The sequence below is a fragment of the Sturnus vulgaris genome, chromosome 20 (assembly GCF_052056855.1).
Source record: "Sturnus vulgaris isolate bStuVul1 chromosome 20, bStuVul1.hap1, whole genome shotgun sequence".
Classification (NCBI taxonomy): Eukaryota; Metazoa; Chordata; class Aves; order Passeriformes; family Sturnidae; genus Sturnus; species Sturnus vulgaris.
In genome coordinates this window covers 3,277,231-3,300,838 of record NC_142262.1, presented here as the reverse complement: position 1 = coordinate 3,300,838, position 23,608 = coordinate 3,277,231, and the positions used below count along the sequence as shown (strand labels likewise).

Here is a 23,608-nt window from a genome sequence, read left to right as displayed (position 1 = left end):
AGACAGGAAGACAGGACAAAGGAGATAAAGAGAGATGGATGTTCGAGTCTGGTATTCCTTGGGTAATATCTAATCCTTTCCACTGAAAGATTTTTTAAATGATTTACACTGAAGTCTGCAGAACAAAGATTATGTTGTTTCTTTCACAGAGTTAGAGTGAAATGTGCCAAGAGGAGTAAAGGGAGAAAAACAGCATATTTTTTGATTTTTATTTGCAGTGGAAACCAGTGAAGGTTTGACATCTGCTCTGCATTGCTGTTCTTTCACAGCTGACCACAACTAACGTAAGAAGGCCAAACCAAAGCAAGGTGTTTGTTTTCTCTCATGCTAAAAACCAGCTCTCAGTTTCATCTGTTCTGTCTTGCAACTAGACCATGCAGCAGAAGAAAATTGAATAGATATTCTTCCTTGGTGCTAGTAGTTAACTTCTGGTGCTTTCTCTCATAGGTTTTATCTGTTACAATGATTATTTCCAGGCCATAAGATTTAAGGAGAATTTAAGGTCACACTGTATGTAGCAAAGGCCTTGTGAGGAGAGTAGACATCACCACTCACCAAAGACCACATCCAACTCTTTTGCTGACAAGAGACATACACAAGGAATTCTTTTAAAGGGTAAAAAGATGCTCAGAATGGTGTAAAGTGGTTTTCTAGCTCAGTAATTAACTCGGAATCCTCCTCAGACCAATGTGTCAGTGCCTCCACTGTATTAACTGCAAAAGGCAAGTGAGGTTGCTGATGTTCTCAGAAGGCATCTCCTGGCAGAATGATTAACTACAGCAAAAGGTCCTTTATGTTCCACAGCAATTCAGTATATTGTCAAGGAATTGGTGTGAGATGCATTAGAGCTGTTGATAGCTTAAATTAAAATTGCACAAAACCCCTCTGTTTTTGCTGGGCAACCTTAGCTCAAAAATGCCAGATAAACGTTTTCAGCAGAGGTCATGGACATGACATGGTCCAACTATAATTTCGTTTACAAGTAATTAAAAATAAATTAAATTTGATAAGATGACATCAGCTTAAGTTTGTTTATAGTCCTCTTGCTTATGACCAACATACTGCTTTTACAAGTGTTCCATACATTTATATATTCCTGAAAATATGTTCTTTAGCTATAGTTGGGATATGAAGGAAATGGACACAGTTGACCATTATTTAATCTATCTCTTTGCAGGATGAGTAGATGTAGTTTGCTCTGCAGCAGAGTACTGTACTTCAGAAAAAAATTATTTTACACTTTATACCCTATTAAAGGCTTTGCTGTACTACATACATATAGTTATGTCCAAATATTGTAACACCTGCTGACTCTCAGGGCATAACAACCCCTTCTCAAATGCTTTCAATGAGCTTTAAATCTGTCTGAATAAAACATGTTATAACATATACCCTTTGTACACAAAAAGGGAGACTGAAATCTTTTCAAGAAGAAGTGTACACAAGATTCAGAAGATACAAATACTGTTTACACAGATGTTGTTGAAATAATTTTATGTAAATAATCCACACTGGGAGAATTCATAGTGTTTGAAACAAGAACTAAACAATGGATATTTTTATAAAGTAGCAAGGATAACACCTCTTAAACCAGAATTTGTTAATGCTGAAAGGACTTTTTGTTGAAAAACCATGATCTGCATTTACAGACATTTTGCAGGTCTCTGCTTGTTTGTATTCATGACGATAGAGCTGATCCTCCACACCTCATGCAGGCAGTGCTCCCCACAGATCCAGCTTGGCCTTTATTGAAAGCACAGAGTGGCAGTGATTCCACCAGCCTCAGCAGAGATCATCTTCGTTGAAATAAAGAACAAAGGAAAGAAAAACCTGTCGGGACTTTAGGTACTGACCATGCACGTACAGTTGAAACTAACAGAAACCTTAATGGCTATTCCTGTTTCCAAGGAAAACACCTTATGACTTCTGTAGTTTATTTGATGTTCAGCTTTCAAATTTACATAACCCAGCTTCACATCACTCATAGCATTTTACAGCAGTAACAACTCAATTTGCAACAGGATCCAGCAAAAATGTCTTTCCATCTATTTCCCTAAAGAATAATCACTTTCCTCACGAATGAAGAATTTCGCTATACTTTGCCTCTTCCAGAAGAGTTCAGTACCACACTAACCTATCACATTTGGTTTACATTTTCAGATAAATGTATCTCTAAAGTATAAACTCGTGTAATCTTCCCTGTGAAAAATTGTGGAATTCTGATTGCAATGAGCTCCAACCCTGAGAATTTTGTAGCATCTCCGCTCATTTCAATTGCTTGGTGTTCTGTTCACTTGCTTAGGAATGTGTTTTTTTAACTGATGATATTTAAAACCCACAATGCAGCCTATTATAATATTCTCTCAAATGATGTAACAAGCTATTTGTAAGAATGAACTAACACATGAAAATGCAAGGGGAAAAATAACCAAGCAGCAGGCTCATTTATTAATTGCAGCTGCAATGAAGACTGGTAACATATCCTATGGACTTACTGGAACAGATTTTTTTACTTTATATACTAATGTAAAGAAATGGCTTTTTCTAATCTATAAGGTCTCAATGTTAACAAATGGATTGAATTTGCCAAAATACCACAAATGAGGTAAAGAATGAATTGGCAATCATATTGGTTTTGTCAACCAACAGTTCCATCCTGACCTTACCTGCAGAGTTCTTACAGCAGATGATATTATTTTGCTTAGTAGTTTACATGGTGCTTCTTTTCTCAAATTATTTTAAAGCTGATCAGACAGCTTGTGACTATGCACATGTAACAAACCTAAACAGCTGTCAAAAATTCAGATTACTGAGGAAGGCTCAGCCTTGAATAAGAACTGTAGTGTGGTGCCACTGCACTTCACCAAGAACTCTTGGAACAACCCATCTTTTCTGGTGCTTATGAGCAAGCAACAAAAATGCATCTCCAGCTCCTGGATCCTAGCTCAAAATACTCCACAACAGTTCAGTCTGCAGCAAACAGCATTTCTTAGGAGATGTTTTCTTTGCAAGAAAGCATTTGGCCTCCAAGCAGACAGGTAGATAAACAAACCTCCTATAAATATTTGGGTATCTTATCTAATAAGTGCATCAAGGAAAGAACGCCTCAGGAACAAAATCTGCAGTAGCTAATGAAGGAATTTCCTATCCACAACAGTGCCAGAAACTCTTTAAACCTGGAGACAGTGCTGCTGTTACACTGACATCTATCAGTTTTTCACTCTTCTCTAGAGATAAATTTAGGTCATAATAGTCAGCAAGAGCAGCACGAACTCCTACACTGCTGCGTGCACAGGTATTTACATGCGAGCTCATGACTTCCAGTTACTTGCCCGGACATTACACAACACTTTACTGCACATTTTTTCACATTACAAACAAAATCTGACTACAGAAGATTGGATACAGGTGCTTGGCTGACAGAACTAACACTTCATCTTCCTGCCCGTGCCAAATTCTTTTCACAGGAATGATATGGAAACCACTCTGGTCTTGGTGGCAACACCACAAATTAAGGACATAGTTCTTTCTCATTCATGATGTGAGACTTCTATGGATGGATTAACTGGCAAGGCAGTGCTAAAAAAAGAAAGATGCTCGAGGAAGTGCTTTTGGATGTATGTATAAAGTGTGCAGGCTGAAAGGCAGAACGGCCAAACAACAGAAAAAAGAGAGTTCATTAAGTCCACATAAGAAAAACAGCACAGAAAGGGAATCCATGCTGTTGCATAAGAAAGAACTGCATTTTCCCCACACCTGTTGAGACAAAATTCTTGGGTGCTTAACTGCCAGTGGTGTCCATGTGGGTCAGGTACCCAAGTGCCACTGCACATCAGAGCCCAACATCCCAACCCTGTGGGAAATTGCAGCTCCTGTGGAAAATGCCTTTCCCTCAAAGCCCACTGAACTTCAGAGTGACTTTGCACTCTGCAGAAGGCAGTTTGGGCCTCTCAGAACCCAAATGCCAAACCCAAAACTTGGCTTTGGAAGGGTGAGCATTACCCCATGATGCTCTCCTGACCACTGCACAATGCAGCACCTTGTTCCACACAGATGGCAAAAAGTATCACTGTTTTGGTAGTTAATGTGCAACTAAGGGTAAAAATAAGATACCACCTTCCTAAGACTGTAAGAAATGCCACAAAGATGAATATGAGAAATACAGTGTGGGACTTCTTTAGTATGCAAACACTGTAAGAAAAACAAGGTATTTCCTAATTTCAAAATTTTGTCCTGGTTCATTTTATAATTAATAATTAAATTGATGATAAACATCAGACATGTTCTAGGTTCCTCATTCAGACATTTCAGCTACAGTGCCTAGATTAAATAATGGATGATTCAACAAAAGAGAAATCGAGTATCTTTACTAATTCTGTTAACATTCTAGAGAATAAATGACATCCAGCCTGCCTTCTGCCTCATCATGAATCAACCATTCCTGTTTTGGGAGATTTTTAAACTTTTCTGCATCTGGAAATCTTGTTTAACAATAATATTTTAAAATAAATTAGATCTGCTCCCTTCTGATGATGTAATGAACTGTTATTAACTAAGTGTGGTAGTCTATGGGCATCAGGAACTGACTTGGATAAAATGTTGTCTACATTAGGGTGATGCAATAAACAAAGAAAATTATGTATTAGAAGAATAATGCCATCCAGTATCACAGCATATGATGTAATTTGGATGGAAACATGCTAGAATGAAACCTACGTCTATTTAACTTCTTGTACATGGTGGTTTTAGCTCCTGCTCCCCACGGAAGGAATTTCCTGAGCAGCCTGAAGTAAATATTTGGCAGTTCCAATTCTGAGTTTAAGAGAACTGTTAATTTGCCAAATCTGAAGATACGGACAAAACGACCATTGAGATGACTATCGCACACACCCGCGAGGACTTCTGCACACATATTGCAAAAAGTAAAACTGTGCGGCAAAACACTCTCCTGAATGAAGTCAAAGAACAACTGTGTGCATTAATTAGCGGATTAATGAGCGAACTGGCGCGCTCCGCCCGGGACCCTCGGCTGGGACCCTCTGGCGGGTCCATGGCATGACCGGAGCGGGGCCGTGGCATGACCCGTGGAGGGGCTGGAGCGGGGCCGTGGCATGACCGGAGCGGGGCCGTGGCATGACCGGAGCGGGGCCGTGGAGGGGCCGTGGAGGGGCCATGGCATGACCGGAGCGGGGCCGTGGAGGGGCCGGAGCGGGGCCGTGGAGGGGCCCTGGCATGACCGGAGCGGGGCCGTGGAGGGGCCGTGGCGGGGCCGTGGAAGGGCCATGGCATGACCGGAGCGGGGCCGTGGAGGGGCCGTGGCGGGGCCGTGGAAGGGCCATGGCATGACCGGAGCGGGGCCGTGGCGGGGCCGGAGCGGAGCGCCCCCTGGCGGCCTCGCCGCCGCCCGCGGGACCAGAGGAACTTTGCGCGCAGCTCGGCGCAAAATGCGCGCTCAGAGCCGGCTCGCTCCCCTCCGCAATGCCCAGTCGGCAGCAGAAATGGCCAAATAAAACAATATCGAGGTTTTTTTGTATTTGCAGGACACTAAACCATAAAGCACCATCTCCTTTCCAAACGTCATCAGGCCTTTGGGCACCTAATTGCACCCACAAATACTTCATGAGCACCAGTAACTCCAGAGCACGTGCACTCAGTGTAGCTATTACAGTCTTAATTAAAACAGTGAGCAGATGGGATGTTTGCAGATAAATAAAATCATAACATTCCTAACACAGAGTTCAGAACACCGACAAAGAGCTGTTTGACTTTCAATCACTTCTTTACACGACAACAAAGTTTTACTAATAAATTATCACCTCTCTTTCCTGCTTGTGCTGGAGTTTAAGGCCATGTTCAGCTGCGAGGGTATTTTAAGCAAAGGCGAAATATGCTTAGAATCTGGGTTTTGGACAAACGCTTTATCAGGTAGAAATTTCAGCACAAAGCATTCTCTTGCAAATATGCATGAAATTCCTCTGAAAAGTCTAGTTGGAAAATCTTTATAAACAATATTTTGACGGCACAATGCTTTTGATACACTTAGGTTTCCTCCGTTCCTGCAAGATTCCTATATTTTCCAATGAAAACATTCCTCTCTAACCAGTCATCTCCGACTAAGTTCATTACACGAAGAAAAAATATTCAGCAAAACAAATATAACCTCAATTCGCCTTGCAAGAGAAAAGGCTCGGTAAGGAACAGCCTCTCCGGTACGAGCGCGGATCTTACCTCTTCAACTGTCAGAGGCATACAGATCCGGTACTCCTTCATGAGCATATTCCTGCTGCTCAGTGCGGACCGGCGAACTGGGAGAAAAGTGGTGATTTCTGCACAGAGATCACGACGGAAACCAAACAAGGGGGGAAATAACCAAGCCTCTTTCTCTGTGCGCGTTTGACAATGTGTCCACAAGGCAGTAATGCAACCATCCAGGAAGGCTGACCCAGCAAGAAGAGAAACCACCACAACCGCTTCTTTCTCCCAGTTCTTCCTCCTTCACACTGCGATCATGGGAATCTCACAGACGCTCGCACCGAGATACGCTACAAAGTCTCAAACCCCCACCGCTCTCGCCCCAGCCGAAGACATCCGTCGGAAGTGCATGGAAACGCCAGGCTCTCTCGCGGCTGTGTCAAGACATGCCTGGGGCGGCGAAAAGAACAAACGAGCCGAAAATGTGGCTTTCGCCCCCGCCGGCAGCACGTCGGGCGGCAGGAGAGATGCGATGCTGATTCCCAAGACAAAGGCTTTTTATAACGTTGCCTTCCCCGGCTGCCAAACGCGGCTCCCACCTCCCCGCCGCAACGCGGCTGCGGCCGCCGCGGCTCCCGCTGGGCTCGGGGGAGGGTACGGGGGGGCAGCGCGGCGCTCGGGCGGGCGGCCGCGGGTTCCCCGGCGCAGCCGCGGCCGGGGGTGCTCACGGGCGGGCGGGCGGGCGGACTCCGCGGGCGCGAAGCGGCTGCAGCGGCGGCGGCCCCGGCGGGGCTCGGCTGACATCAGCGGGGCGGCAGGAAGGAGGGAGGGGGCCGGCGGGGGGGGGGGGGCAGCGGCCGCCGCCGCTCGGGCGGGTTCAGCGGGGCCGGGCCGCGGGGCTCCGGGCAGCGCCCGCCCGCGCCTCCCGGCAAGGGGGACAACGGCAGCGCTGAGCTCCAAGAATTCGCGATTTCACTTTATTCTGCCCTGAAGACTTCTCGGGTTTTGGAAGTTTATTGCCCTACGTGTGACAAGGCACCTTGCGAAGCATTTACACCCCGGCACGGGAGCAGCGAGCCCGTGAACCTCGGGCTCGCACCCGCCTCCTTGGTACAAAAGGAAAGGAAAGGACAGCGTGCGCTCGGTGCGGACACACACAGGATGTGGAGGCCTCACCCATTTCCCTTCTGCTCAGCCCTCCGCTATCAGCCAGCACACTTTGTAGCACAAATAAACCCCTTTTTTCATATCGGCTTTTTTACTTTCAAATGACACGCAGAAAGTTCAGTGAAAAAACGCCTCCTTCCTAGCTGAACTCTAAAGCCAGAACCGTTTTAGGAGGTCTCCCCCTCTCCTTTAGTGAGGAGTTTGTTAGTGCATTAGTTTTTTAATGTGCTTGGGGTTGTGTTTTTCAGAGAAATTTACCCATCATTAAGTCACAACTTGAAATTCACAGGAACCGAATTCTGAAACTACCTGGGAACCCTGAACTGTTACACAACCTCAGCATTTCATGTTTAAAATGCTCATCCTGCTGCTTCTCCTGTGCTCCCAGTGGCTATAAAGCCACTCACTGGATTGCAGAGAAGCACTGTAAGAGCAAAACACAAGGCACTGAACAGATCATGGTAAAATATACATCTGCACTTACATACCAGTTATTTGCAAAAAAAAATAAAAGTGATGAAATACCGTATTTGGGACAGTTAAAGAGGAATTTAGGTCTACAATGAAATGTGTGTTTCATAACAAGAAAGAGCAAAAGCCCCTCAGAATTTCATTGGTTCTGGATGTACATTTCAGAGCTGTGGGTATAATTCTCAGCCCAGAGGACACAGTGCCATCTCCTGGAGCCAACGATGTCTGTTTGCCAGGCCCTTGCAATAATGGCACAATATTTCACATCCCTGCCTTCCCAGGGAAGAGCAAACACCTACACAAAGAAATAAAAAATCTGAGAACTCTATTAACAGTCTGGATTTTCAACTGAGGTATGAACAATATGTTTAATGAGAATTCGGTCTCAAATCTGACACAGCCATTTATAAATAGGGAAACTGTGGCTGTAATTCATAATGTTGGTACTGCATGTTCCTGGAATTCCAAGCAAAATAGCAAAACCAAGGCATTACCTTGTGATATGTCACTGCAGAAAGGACACTGAGCTGCTGGAGCGTGCCCAGAGAAGGGAATGGAGCTGGGGAAGTCTGGAGCACCAGGGGTGGCTGAGGGAGCTGGTGCTGGAGCCTAGAGAAAAAGAGGCTCCAGGGGGAATCTTTTGACCCTCCCCAAATCCCTGACAGGAAGGGACAGGCAGGGCGAGAGGAACAAGTGATGAGAGGAAATGGCCTCAAGCAATGCCAGGGGAGGTATAGATTGGATATCACAAGAAACTTCTTCACAGGTTTGTGAAGCATTGGAATATCCTGTCTAGGGAGGTGGTGGAGTCACCATCCCCAGAAGTGCTCAGAAAATGTTTGGATGTGGCACCTGGGGGCAGGCTTTAGTGGTGAACATAGCAATGGTGCTGGGCTGACAGTTGGACTTAATGAGCTTAAGGGTCTTTTCAACCACGATGATTCTGTGATTCTGTGGTATTACCTACACATTAGAGACAATCCAAATTCAGATCTAAAACATCCTTCAGTTTTAAGTGATTTTTCTAGCGGTTTCTTCCACTGGGAGCAAAATCTCTGGTTTCTGCTGAAACACATTGTAAAAGAACCTGAACTTCTTGGCATAGGGTCTTGAATGTCAATAAACCCGGAAGAAAGACAGACTAGTTTCTCACCTATCACATGACTTCAACATAAAGCAAACCTTGCAACTCTGTGTACATTAGCAAAGCAGATCTACAGAAAGCAGTGTGTCAAATACAGAACCCGATTAGAATGGAAACCATGACTAATTCCCATACCTGCAGCAAAACATTCTCCAGTCACCCCAAACCTCAGGTCTGTCTTGTGCTGATTGCACATGGGGAAAGCAGTGGCCCCAAGGATATCCCCTACAACTTCCCACTGGGAGTGCCCAGACTCTTTCCAAAGCACACTCCCCAAATGCTTCCCAGGGGATCTATGAGACAGAAAACTTCCAGTTCCCATGAGCCAGGCAGTGCCTGCCAACATTCCTGCCTCAGTTTTGGGTTTTGATTTCCATGAATTGGCAGAAATTTTTACTCTTACCTCTGCAACATGCTCTCAATGCTCTGTTGTGAAAATGAGACATTTTCTTTTTTGGCCTGGGGGGGAAAAGCCCATATGTTTGTGCTGAGTATGAGCTCCAGATGGACTTGTGTCAGCTAAGTGTCACTTCAGAGTAAGAGGCAGTAAGAGCCAAGTTGTTTCTTTGGGTGTTTCACTAAGGACTTTTGAATAAGAATTTAGTTTCTTTTTTAGCCACTTAGGGATTCTATACTGGAGGCAACAGCTGTCTTCTCATTTCCCAGTGTACCCATGCAGGTAAAGGAAAACAACAATTGCAGAAGGCATTTATTTTCTTCCACTTTCACTCACATGTCTGAACCAAATTCCTGTGTATAGGACTATGTTCAATTAGATTAGCATGCGACTTTTGACCTCCTAGGAAGCCATCACTACGAATCCATCACCTGCAAAAATATACTAATATTACCATGAACTAAAAGAATGAGATTGTAAAAATAAAAGCTCTGTAAAAATTCGTAAATGGCCAGAGTTAGGGAAGAACATCTGATACACTATGTGTGGTATATGAATGTATTTTTAGTACTTAAGTCAACTGAAATTAAGTAAAAATGATTAAGGGTAATGGATAAATTCTGTCAGCAGACTTTTCAAATCAAGTTTGTGTTCAAACAGAAAGTGATTCAAAGCCCGTGGTATGTGCTGTGCTAATTGGAAGGCATCAGACACAGTTGCAAAATACAGTATTGGGGCTCTGAATTCATGTAGCTGAATTACTCTGAATTTACACCAGTGCAGCAGATGTAGGATCTCAGTCTTAATTCTGTAAACAAAAGATTTAAACCAGTTATCTCTGGTCTAAATACCTAAATAAATACCTCTAAATACCTCTTGGTCATGTTAACATGTTGGTCTGTGTACAGTATGGTCTGAAAGTAACACAACACAAAATGTGATTTCATACTAACTTTTTCTTTCTAGAAATGCTAAATAACATCTAAAGATACCCACGGCAGGTGGTTAGAACTAACTAGGTGTTTGTAAAGTCCCTTCCAACCTAAACCATCCTGTGATTCTGATTCAGGGTGTTTGCTGAGTATTTGAAGTATTTGCTTGCACACACGAGGGAGTTTTTCTGAATTTCCTGTGAATGAAACTTCTGCAGTGTATGAAATTGTGTTGGGAGATGATGGCAACCAGCACGCAAAGTGTTGCACCAACATCTCACAACTTATCAAACACACTGATGGCAACACTGTCTAGATCAGGATTCTCGTGTTCCTAAAAACCATGGTGTGTCCTACATTCCCTCACCGCTCCAGCAAGGCTAGGTGATTAAAAGACTCAAGGCTGGAATGAGATACAGTGAAATTTCCAAGGTGAAATCAGCAGCAGCTGCAGAACCCAGTGCTCCACTGCAGCCACACCTGACGTGTCCATATGGCCAGGTTGTCCCCAACTGTGGGAGAACACCACAAACGCACCGTTCTCCTGCCTCACCACCCCCCAGCTCCGACTAACACCGGGGCTGTGGCGACAGGGACACATTGGGGGGCGAAATTGAACTCCGGGAGATGTCACTGGGGGATGTCACCGCCACATCTGGCACCAACTCACAGCTGCCCTCCCTGAGTGCTAGGGAGTCCCCCGGCCAGACTGGGGCTCAGAGGTGCGGATTGAAGGGCAGACCCATTCAGAGGGGCAGATCGCGGTGCGGGTCCCCTGAGAGGGGCGGATTGAGGGGGGGAATCCCTCAGAGGGGCGGATTGAGGGGCAGATCCCCTCATAGGGGAGGATTCAGGCGCGCACCCCCTCAGAACCGAGGACCGCGGTCCCGGTCCCCTCAGAGGGGCCGTGGGCGGGGCAAATCCCCTCAGAGGTGGCACCTCCCCGCTACGGGTCCTGAGGCGGCCAGGGGTGGCGTTGGCAGTGCCTGCTTGCCGCGGCGCGGGGCCCTTCGGCCGGGCTGCCCCCGGCGCGCCTGCGCGCGGGCCCGGCCGGTTCCGGTGAGCGCTGAGGCGGCGGAGCGGGCGGACATGGCGGACGGCGGCGCGGAGCGGGCCGATGGCCGCATCGTCAAAATGGAGGTGGATTACAGCGCGACCGTGGACCAGAGGCTGCCCGAGTGCGAGCGGCTGGCGCAGGTGAGGCGGGAGAGAAGCCTGGCGAGGCGGACGGGCTGAGTCATGGCGCGCTAGGCCGCGCGTGGAGGCGGCGCGGAGCGACCCGCGGCCGCATCCTGCCCCACGATGCGGTGTTGAAGGGTCCGGTCGTGGGCTCTCCGTGCCGTGCTAGGGAAGGGAAGGAGTGGACGGCTCCCCCGTTTCAGGGCTATGTGGAAGGGTGGGCAGGAGGGAGGTTGGTGGCCGACCACTGAAACTGCTCTCCAAACAGTGGTCACGGCCCCAACCCTGCTAGAGCTCATGGAATGTTAGGACAACGCTCTCAGATACATGGATTCTTAGGGATGTTCTGTGCAGAACCAAGGCCAAGAGATGGACTCGATCATCCTTGTGGGTTCCGTCCAACTCAGCCTGTTCTGTGATTTTGAGACGGGACGAGGTTTTGGGGCGCAGCCTCGCGGGTTAGGGAACCAGAGGGCCCCAGTCCACCACAAAGCCCGTGGCTCTTCCCTGCTGGCTTTGCAACGCGGAGTTGCTTGTTCATCCCGGGGCTCTGTGCGCCAGAGCTGCCTTCGTGTAACAGGTCCCGGGTCAGGTTGGACAGGCAGCGCTGGGTATCCTTTAACTCGGTTACATGCGAGCCCCAGGGAGCTGGAATGGAGGGGCAGAGCCAGGACGGGCTCTAGGGCTGTCTCTGCCTCCTTCGGCTCAGTAAACAACGTCTGTGCACACGCCCTGGGTGACCGCAGGATGTGTTCCACATGGGGTCAGAGTGCTGGAGCACCGGTGTTTTATAAAAAAACTTCTGTGGCCTGGAGATTCTTGTGCATCTCAGATCTCAGAAAAGACAGAACCATAGAATCGCAGAATGGTTTGGGTTGGAAGAGGCCTTAAACTCATCTCATTCCACCTCCTGCCATAGCCAGGGATGCCTTTCACTAGTCCGAATTGTCCTTGAACGCTTCCAGGGATGGGGCAGTCACAGGTTCCCTGTCATTGCTGTCATTTATTGTCTCAGTAGGATGGCATCTGACTCTTTACATGCTGCAGATGCTCTGCTTGATCCCCTTGTCTCATTGTAAAAAACACACATGTTGAACAGTTCTAAAGGTAGTAGCCTTAAGTTAAAAAAATTGCATCTTAGATTATTTTAAGACTATTGTATGGAAAGCAGGCTCAGGGATTTTATCCCACAGACACAGCTCTGCAAAGGAGTGAACACCATGGCCATATTTCATTCTGCAAAACATATGAACTCTGTGGCTGTAAGAGCACATCCTTGACAAACCATTGTATGTAGTCTAAAATATTTCAGCTGGGATGTTTTAGAAACAAATTTCATTTTCTTTGGTTTGTTATTAATTTTCTAACTATTTCTTGTTTCTAGTTTCTAAGCGTTTTTTGCAGCCCCACCATTGCCGTGGGCTGTTACAAACTCACCCATATCAGCTTTTTTTTTTCTTTACTAGACGTTTGCTAGGATTTGCAACTGAGGAGTAAAAGTACATTGTAGTATCTTATACTCCTCTAAACAAAGGCAAATATGGTTCTCAAAACAGAGCTATTATAATTGCATGCTTAGCATGCAAAGCTTGTAGCTAATGCTTTGTGTAATACACTGTAATTAAGATATGAATATGGGTGAAAGTAATAGGGAAGATTTTTTGTGGCCAAAGTATTTAATTGCATATCTGATCTCACTAAAAACTCTGTTTTGGCCAGAGAAGAAATGAGTCTTCCATGCAGCTCAGTGAATGTGAGCTCACCAAACCTGTCTGAAACTTGCCAGGTTTCTCTTCCAAGGCAGACAATTTAGAGCATGTGTTGTGTAAAAATTAAAACTAATACCTCTCCAGATTTATCTCTGTATAGAGCCGTGTATTTAACGTAAGTGCTATGCATACATTTTTTAAAGGAAAAGATATTAAAAATTAGTGTACAGGCTGGTCTGTGTTTTTATTTATGTGGGAATTTGAGCTACTCCCAGTTTAAACTTAATTTTGTTCTTAACTCACGGAGATAATTGTTTCCTTGTCTTATTAGGAAGGAAGATTGCAAGAAGTCATTGAAAACCTTCTCTCCCTGGAAAAGCAAACACGGACGGTGAGTAGTGAGTGGTGATGCTGGGATGTGCTACACACCTCATGTTCCACTGGGTTAAAGTGAAGGGACTTGGAGGATCAGTCTTTCTTTTCTGTAAAAAGCAAATCAGTGAGACCAGACACAATGATTTTTTTTTCCTTTGTGTTGGAAGGCTGCAGGTTGTTTATCCCCTCTCTAACATGCTCTTGGTTTGTTACAGGCTTCTGACATGGTCTCCACATCCCGAATCTTAGTTGCCATAGTGAAAATGTGTTATGAAGCTAAAGACTGGGATGCTCTTAATGAAAATATTATTCTTCTATCAAAGAGAAGAAGTCAGTTAAAACAGGTGAATTTAATCCTTTGAAACAAAAAAGTAAAACTGTGGTTTGGACTTGTTTTACGTATCTGGTTCCCCCATGTGTGTAGGGACTTCCTGTGCAAAGATAGTGATTCACCTTTGCACTCTTCTGCAGTGTGTGTTGTAGACATATTCCTTATTCATGTTCAGATGCATGTTAAACAGAGTTACTGCATTTTATTGTGCTCATATGGAATGTGTGCTTTGCATGCTTGCTTTTGAAACTGGCACACTTTGGCAAAAAGCACTTGCATTTAAGAAAGCGTGAAGTTCATTGCACTCTGTTCAGTTGAAACAACAGGTGATTTTAATGGCAGCATTGCTTTAGGAAGGAAAAGGTTACCTGTTGTTTAGTGTGCAGAATCATCACTAGTGTGTGTAAAAGTAGGAGTACAGTTTAGTTCTCTGACCTGCACAGACTATAGCTGATGATGTGGATCATTCCAGCTGGATTTTGAGGAACTTCTTGAGGAAGACATTTTTAGAAGTTTTACTTCTGGGGTTTTTTTGTTTAGAAGTAGGTATTTCAATAATAATTTTGCCAGCTTTGTTAGCATTGTTACCAGAAGTGCACATTCCCATACTTGTACTTGTTACTGAAGGAAGAGATTCTCCCTCTTCCTTCCCTTCCTGAGGAATCTACAGTTGTTCTAAGGAGAGAGGGTAGTGCACACAGTTAAGAGAAGGTACAGGTGTCTTCAGCCATGCAGATCTTAGGGCAGGCAGAGAAGTTCTGCGAGTCCATGTGAGTCCTGTGGGTTTGGCAGGAGTTGCTTTTCAGGATAGAACTGCATGGCATGGATTATTTTCAATATTGGAAAAACTGAGATGAAAGAAATTACAGTACAGCATCATGTTTGCCTTATAGCATCAGTCTATAGCATCATTGTACACGTTTGTGAATCAAAGAGAGGAGATGTGTCTGGTGTGCTTTTTGCTGAAATGAGTCCCTTTAGTGTGATGTGAAATTATTTATTACTTACCTCTGAGTGTTACAGCTTGAATTCATTATGGAAATCTAAAACCACAGTATGTTTTCCCCCTCTGTTTTCATACTAGGCAGTTGCTAAAATGGTCCAGCAGTGCTGCACTTACGTTGAAGAAATTACAGATTTACCAGTCAAACTGCGCTTAATCGACACGTTGCGTATGGTCACAGAAGGAAAAGTAAGGTTATTTTTTTTAAGACTCAGTGTCTAAAAGATAGAATAAAAATGTTTGCCTTCTTTAAAAGCATAGTTTCTTAGCGTTATTTTTTAAATCTTGTGCAAGTAAGACTAAAACTAATTTTTTAATTACGCTGAGAAGCCAAGTAGTTTATTTCCTTCCAAAAGACTGCAGATATTTTCCATATTTAAATCATATGCTGAAACACTGGTCGTGTTCCTAAGATGTAGGTATCTGGTTGTGTTATTAATACATTTCAAAATTCTAAAATGCCATTTCCTTTTCACTTTTCAAAATGTTATGTATTTGAGTTTTTTAGGGAAATGAGCAGGTTTAATTTAATTTCTCCTGCACTTAGCAAGGTATTGCATATAGTTCTGATAACCAGAAGGTAATACCGAGTGAGTTATTTATATTGTGTTCCTTCTGCTTTAAGAAAAGAAAGAATTCTGAATGAGGCAAATTTGGGTCAATGTTATGACTTCTGTCTATTAGTCTAAATTGTTAGTAATCAAGTCTTGTTGATTAATGGCTGGTTAGGAGTAAGTGAAATAATTCAAAGGGTAATGCTTACTACACATTAACCATTGAAGTGTGACTTCCCATCTGTTTTGATATATTGTAGCAGATAAAATATACAATACTTTATTCACAGTGCATATCCCTTTGTGTTTGCTTAGAGTCACAGGTCAGTGTAAACATTATTTTTTAGATTAGTTTGGGCCAAGAAGGTGTCAGTTATCCATTGTATTTCATCAGTGTATATTGTGGACAGTGCCAGTATAGTGAATGGATACACAACAAATGAAGTGGCTGTATGATGACAGCATCAAGTGTATTTCCCAGTGGGGTTGCAGTCTCAGAGTTTGCACTTCTCTTTAGAAAATTCCGATGTTTAAACTCTTCCTTCTGCCCTCAGATATACGTGGAAATCGAACGTGCTCGCCTGACAAAGACACTTGCAACAATAAAGGAGCAGAACGGGGAGGTGAAAGAGGCTGCCTCGATTCTGCAGGAGTTGCAGGTAACGCCTTGGAACTCAGAATTGCATCAGCAGTAGCAACTGCTCTGACTGTGCTGAGGTTGTTTACAAACTGAATTGGGTTTGTTTGCAGAAATGCCTGGAATGAGATGATCTATTATTAGTGGAAGTGCAGTTCAGCTTTAACTTCTTTCGTTAATCTCATGGTTGGGTTACATAGAATATTTTCCACTTGGAAGGCAGATTTCAGTTCTCTACCTTGTGCATTGAGTTTAGTGTTGGTGGATTCTTTGGTGTAAGTGGGGGTGATAATTAAAATGGAATAACCTTTGTTCCATTTTCCTTTGCTCTGTAATAGCTTTTCTTCTGTTGATTTGTTCTGGTGTGTTCCCCCTCCAGACAACCTCCCACTCTTCTGGCATAGTTAAGCCTTCACTTGTTTAGTCTTTGACAACATTAAGGAGTTATAATTTCATTTCAGGTGGAAACCTACGGTTCAATGGAAAAAAAAGAACGTGTAGAATTTATCTTGGAGCAGATGAGACTCTGTCTAGCTGTAAAAGACTATATTCGGACTCAAATTATCAGCAAAAAAATTAATACAAAATTTTTTCAAGAAGAAAACACAGAAGTAAGTAATTGGAGGATTTCTCACTCTTTCTCCCTCCCCCCATCCAGATTTTAATCTGACTTGCCTCTCTTCAGGTCCAAGTGGATTTATTTAAATTTCTCTGTTTTCTAGAGTTCAGCTGAATTTCATTTACCTGTCATGGAGCTGTGTTAATTCGACTTTTTATATTGTTTCAGAAACTAAAGTTGAAATACTACAACTTAATGATCCAGCTGGATCAACATGAAGGCTCCTACCTCTCCATCTGTAAGCACTACAGAGCCATTTATGACACTCCCTGTATCCAGGCTGAAAGTGAAAAGTGGCAACAGGTAAACAAACTTTCCATACAAAATGTCTGTATTTCCACAAGACAAATACTCATTTTTTCACCACATCAGTGTACAGTGGATGGAATAGCTCATCAGTCTGTTTTTATTTAAATGGCTGTATTAACAAATTGGTTAGTTGAAAACAGATAAGAGAGAGTTGATTTCAAAAGAATGTTTATAACCAACATCTTCATTATATTACCTTTGAAATTGAGAATGTCTCAACTGTTTCATACAAGTGTAGAAATTACAAACAGCTGTGCAAGTGTGGTCTCAGTGGTGCTGTTATGTGTGCAATACAGATGTCTTTCATGTTTGAAAAGGGTTTTTTTTTAATGCATTTATTGGAAATACTAGAATTTTGGTTAACCTGTGTCAATTTAAAAGTACCACAGTTCATTTCGGAAAGATGACATCAATTTCACCTTAATTTCTTAGAACGCTGAGCTTAAATCTTTTACATATTAAACTCTAAAGTCTGTATCAGTTTTGGCAATTCCTCTGTTTAATTATGGGAGAAAAACCACACTCTTTCCTCTTAAACAGGCACTGAAGAGCGTTGTTCTTTATGTTATTCTTTCACCTTATGACAATGAACAGTCTGATTTGGTGCACAGAATTAGTAGTGACAAAAAGCTAGAAGAAATCCCCAAGTATAAGTAAGTATCCTTTCTAATAACCAATTCTTAGATTAAAAAGTGTCTCTCCATAACAGTGCAAGTAAATCTCTTTATTCTGAGTCTGCTGTAAGCAAGTCTAATTTAATGCTGCATTAAGAATACTGCAAAAATGCCATGGTTGTTCTATGTGAAAATAAATGTCTCTTGTAAGAGAAAGATCTTTGTTACAAAAGCAGTCTGACTTGAGCTGCCCCCATTATTTATGATAATAAGAATAAAACATTTAAAATTATGCCTTTGATCTATTTTAAGTATGAACCAGGCCTTATTAATACAGGATTGTAATCCAACTGTACTAAACCATTTAGAGACCTCCTAAAACTATTTACCACCATGGAGCTGATGAGGTGGAGTGCCCTAGTTGAAGAATATGGGAAGGAGTTGAGAGAAGGATCCCTTGACAGTCCTGCAACAGATGTTTTTGGCTGTACAGAGGAAGGTGAAAAGAGATGGAAAGATTTAAAGAACAGAGTTGTGGAACATGTAAGTATCAGTGTCTGTAAACAGTAGCTGTTAACTCAGTGCCTCAGCTAAAAATGCTTTTTGCTTGCCGTATTTTAATCACAAAGAAGACAAAAATGTAGCTAATAAAGCAGCAGGTAAGGTGTCTTTTCTGTTGTCTTGTATTTCAAAATTTTATTTGCTTGTATATCTTTATTGTATGTTTATATTTGGCATAGTTGCCACCAAAAAGAGCTTATTGCACTCAGATTTAGCATTCATGTTTCAATAAAACATAAATCTGAAAATCTTGCTTTGTATTAAATTCCTAATGGGTTGATTTATTTCTTAAAATTTATCATGTAGAGACTTTTATGCTTTCCACCAGCAAAAGAGCTGTTTGTTCACAGCCCCTCATGTGCTCCATGCTGGACTGCCATTAGAGCACTACAGTTCCTAGTCTGCTTTTAACATGGACTTTTATATTTTTGCAGCCTGCTTCAATTATTTTTTGCACATAACCCTCTACTCTGAACACTTTTATTCCAGAATATTAGAATAATGGCTAAATATTATACCAGAATTACAATGAAGAGAATGGCACAACTCCTGGATCTGTCCGTTGATGTAAGTTTTGCTTTGCTTATCCTTCTTTCATAAGGGGAGTGTGTTTGTGGCAGAGATGTGAGTATTCAGCAGAGTAATGTTCTTATTTGATTTAATTTTCTGCCTTTATGGGAGTTAGAAAACTATTCATTAAACCTTAAACTCAGTTTCGTGATGCACATGCCCATAAGGCAAAAAACTGCTCTGAGAAGTTCATTTATGTTCAAGGCCTTGTGTAAATGCTGGAGCTTCTTGTCTGGTGTTTCAGTGTTAAAGTTTTTGTCAATGAGTGATGAAAACCAACTGAAGAGAAGGTCCTGCACCTGTCAATGTCCCTGTTCATAGGTGGTGGCACTTTGGGAGCATGGGGTGGAGGAGTCTTCTGCCACCCCCTCTTCGTGTTTTCAAGAGCTTTCTAAACAGAATGACACATCCTGGTATTTTGAGTGCAAATGAAAAACTTTACACTTTTCATGGAGTCTGCTTTTCCCACAGACTCAGAAATAACCCTTTTTGACAGTGACCAGTAACTCACTGGGATTTTCCCAAACCTTGCTTGCCACACAACTGGCACTGGTATCTGTGTAGCCAAGTAATCCAACGTGTAAAAGTCTATTTGGGTCATATATTAAACTTTAATTTCATGAAAGAGAAACAGATATAAGTCAATTGAAAACAATTTTTTTAATAGCTTGTACCTTGCATTGCCAGCATGTGTAATATTAAAGTATCCTGCATTTTTTAAAGTACAATATTGTTACAGCTGTACTTGCATATAAAGAAAATCCTGTTCCTGGTGCTTTCATGCTGTTGGGAGGAATTTTGGTGCTTTGTAGGTAAAAATGCTATTTTCTTGACTTATTGCTGTTTGTCTTTACAGGAATCGGAGGAGTTCTTGTCTAACCTAGTAGTTAATAAAACCATCTTTGCTAAAGTAGACAGGCTGGCAGGAATTATCAATTTCCAGAGGCCTAAGGACCCAAACAATATACTCAATGACTGGTCTCACAAGCTCAACTCCCTCATGGCCCTAGTTAACAAAACCACACATCTCATTGCCAAAGAAGAGATGATCCATAACCTGCAGTAAGGTGCCTCAATAATCTCAGTGCTTTTAAAGAAGGCATTAAATCTTCATAATAGAGACTATTATTACAAGTGTGTATATGGTTTGTTTTCTCCCTGTCAAGCCTTCCTGGTCTAAAATTTAGAACATAATTCTGAAATTCCTGTTGACAATTAAGTTCCCTTGATTATTCATTCAGTTGTTAAATGTTTTTGCTACAATTGGTGAAAGAACAGAATAAAACTGTATTGCCTGTATAATAATAGTCTTGTGATTTCTTTTTTTCAATGTGTACCCTTACCTGTTGAACATACAATTCTGTGGTTATTTCATTGCAGGACTATTTTTGAGGCTGTGATTGAGAGGATATACTGTAAATAAAATCCTAGGGTTTTACAAAGAGGTAACTTAAAATGATAATAGTGTAAAGTTATGTCAATACACTCTTTGAACAAAATTCTGGATGTTTATGCTTAAGAATAATGCTATTTCTTATGATTTGGTACTACAGTTAGAATTTATTAATTAATTCTGAACTGCCAGAGCAATCAATACATGAGTAAGTACCTAAACTTTTGTCTGCTTGGTGCAAGTCACTAATTTTGCCTGTTTTGTTGTTAAGGGCTACAATATTTTGTTTTTTAAGAGCTACAATGGCAATTAATCAGCTAAGCTGGTACTTGAAAGCTGCTGCTTCTCATCGTGAGTGTGTTACATTCTGAGCAGATAATGCCCTGTTATTTACTTTAACCTCCTTGTAATGGAGGGAACCTGTGGACTTTTCCCCCTGGTCTGTTTTTTTAAGGAAGTAAAATAGTAGAACAAATAGTGTAGTAAGAATGAATGGAACTTCTATTGAATTTGCTCTGGTTTGGAATGATTTTTAATGCTAGCCATAACCATTCTGTTCATAATTAATTAAGTAGAGACTACCATTGTAAATGATGCAGTGAGAGGTATATAAATCCCATTTCTTTACAAGCACACTGGGCTTCATTCAGACCAAAGCTCTTTTCATGTGAATACACAGAAATTGGGAAACTCCAAACAGCGATTTTTGAGTGAGGGAAGTCTGAAGGGACAGGAAAAGATGGAAGCTTGTAAACAGTGATTTGCATTTGAAATGCAGACTTTGGACATGGCTGATGGGAAACTTGGGAATGTAATTTGGAAGGCTTGTAACTTTCAAAGCCTTACCCATCCAGTTCACTGCATTTAAACAACAGAAAGGCAGCTGAACTGGCAGTAAGGGAAGGAAGAGGAGCAGGTATTCAGAATGCACAGAATGTTTACTGTCTAACTTCCTGAACTGTACTATAATCCCAGTTGTACAAATTTTTAAAATCTTGTCATGACCGTTTCTGAACATGGGATGTTGTGGCCATTAGGAGGCTTCTGCCAGAACAATGGACAAAGTATCTTAAAAAACAATACATCATCTGGAAACTGAGGCAAGAGCTATCAGAGAGGGGAACAATGGGTCATCAGGGGAAGTGGGAACTTGCCTCTCCCTGTTCTTATCATAAACATTTTCCTTCCAGTTGCAGTCTGGTCTGAAATCTTCAACCCCCAACCATTTAAGCCTCTGATGCTTCTACCAGATATGTTGGACCTGTTTCCCCAGCCAACCCTCTTTTCATTTTAATCCTAGAGTGGAATATTTCAGTGCTTCCCTGGCTCTTCTTTCTGGATTTCTTGCAGATTCTTCTCCCTCTCTGTCCAGGCTCTATCACTCTGCTGCCTTTGGCTGGATTTAGAGCACGAGTTTGTTGGAGAGAGGAAGTGATTTCTCTCCCCTCACAACCACCTTTTGCTGTTAGCATTAGAAAGAATGTGGAAGAACTCTTATCTTTCAACAGCTCAGGTATCTCCTTAAAAGTCAGTTCAGAAGGATTGTGAAGGTTCACTGTCATGGTCTGTATTTGTGCCAATGATCACTCTCTGTGGCTTTTGATCTGAAAGAGATTTTGTTCACCCTTGGACCACCTTAGTCTTGATTTGGAACGTACTGCCCAAGGCAGGCTCCCTCCCTGTCCTCAGAGGGAGACTTCTGCTGTGTTCTGAGTATTTGTTGCCAGAAGCAAAAAACTGAGAGTTTCCCTCCCCATACATCACAAAGGTAAAATAGAAGTTTTAAAAGAAAACTCTGGAATTATTAGGCTATAGGGTAACTCCAAGTGAGTGGAAAAGAATCTGTTTACCCTGAATTTTGGGTTTGGTGGGGGTTTTTTTTGTTTGTTTGTTGTGTTTTTTTCTTTGCTTGCAGACTGCCATTGATGAAAATGGAAGTGTATCTTGAGTCTCTCAAAAAAGTTGTCACATTCAGGTTGCTAGGAAAAAAGTTCTAAATTTTTGGTGCCATTTCATCTCAACAATGCAGATATATGTCAGATATAACTCCAACATGAGCAATTCAAAGGTCAGCGTAAAGACATGCCAGCTTCTTAAAAAAATGCAGACTGAAGATCTTTGATCTTGACAGTGTGGGATCTAACCATCATGCTATTCTGACCTTTGTAGTTTCTGTTTCCTTAGTGTACCCTCAATATCCCCTTGCTGTTGGTTGCTTCTCAATGCTCTCATTTTGTGGATCAAAGGAGAAATGAATTAGTTTGAATATTACTTGCTCTAGAAACTACATTTGCTTAAGGAGTCCACATTGAAATGTTACCCTTGGATAATTATGAAGAAAGATTAAAGTTGAGATCATCTGTTCATTAGAACACTCTGGAGGAATTCCGGGGGAATTTTCATGCTGGAAAATCACAACTTGCTACTCTTCAGCCTAATAACCAGACGTTAATGGCTGCCTAGAAAGAGTTTGCTTTATTGTTTACCAAGACTAAGAACTGCTGTTGCTATCTAATCCTAGGTCTACCACTGCCTTGTTTGTGGCAGAGGCTAAACCACTTAACTTCTGCTACTTTCCCATGATTGCTGCTTCTGAGGGAGTTGAAACATTTATAAAGGTCCAGTGTGCTAAGACAATAAAAACATTGCTCCCGTTGCTGCAATCTGTCTGGCACTTCCATTGAGAAAGGCCTCCTGTTGTTTTGTTGCTCAGGGGTGAACAATCTGTTTGAGAAGCCTGCTGGGATGTTGGGCTGCAGGGTCAGGGAGGCAATTCCCTGCTGAATGTATTCTATTATGTATGTCCTTATTACTCTTACATGTTAATTGTAATGGTTTTTCCTGGATTCTGGTCAGACATGAGTGGAGCTGATTGAAAATGGAGTTTTCTGTATTCACGAAATACCAGTTCCCAGAAATGGGAGTGAACTTGAATATAGAATGGAAATTGATTTTCTGGATTTCCTGTGAAAACAGAAGAGAAAGAAAAAAAATATAAGCAGTATAAGTTTCAAATAATTAGAATAGTTTTGTTTTGAAAATGTAGAAACCAAGCTGCAGTTGTGATTCTGATTCCAAGTGTGCAGCTCATGGGTGAGCCAGGACTCCAGGGCTTTTTGGCTACCAAGTCTCCATTAGGCCTGAAGCAAGTGAGGCTTTGAGAGTTCCCAACTCTGCCAGAATCTGTGCCACACCTTTCAGTGCTCTGCTCAGATCTCTGCTTCATGGCAGGGAGCCTAGCAGCCCTGAGTGGCCCCAGGTTTTCAAACCCCTGGTGTTTGGCAAGGAGCCTGGATTCTCCAAGGACCAGGACATGGCTCCTGGCTTCACAGAATAGGGGGCCAGCATCATTTACAGAACCCTGACTGAAGAGTAGGGAGACAGGATGTGTTAGAGCTTCTGTACAGGGATTCCTTGCACACATGGTCCCTGGCAAGGTGGGCTTTCTAAA

At 42.5% G+C, this 23,608-nt stretch overlaps 1 protein-coding gene across 2 annotated transcripts; it reads left to right on the top strand.

Moving 5' to 3' along the window:
* Positions 1-11,309: 11,309 nt before the first annotated feature.
* PSMD12 (proteasome 26S subunit, non-ATPase 12) lies at positions 11,310-20,063 on the top strand. 2 transcript variants are annotated; one of them, XM_014882716.2, is made up of 11 exons: positions 11,310-11,500; positions 13,523-13,582; positions 13,782-13,910; positions 14,982-15,089; positions 16,009-16,113; positions 16,553-16,702; positions 16,879-17,013; positions 17,560-17,672; positions 18,002-18,176; positions 18,684-18,761; positions 19,621-20,063. In XM_014882716.2, exons 1-11 carry the CDS (start codon positions 11,393-11,395, stop codon positions 19,828-19,830), a joined length of 1,371 nt encoding a protein of 456 aa, XP_014738202.1. In that variant the 5' UTR covers positions 11,310-11,392; the 3' UTR covers positions 19,831-20,063. The 2 variants fall into 2 exon arrangements, 1 of the variants encoding a protein (XP_014738202.1); XR_015807766.1 differs by having other exon boundaries at positions 11,312-11,500; positions 18,629-18,761.
* The last annotated feature ends 3,545 nt before the right edge of the window (positions 20,064-23,608 follow it).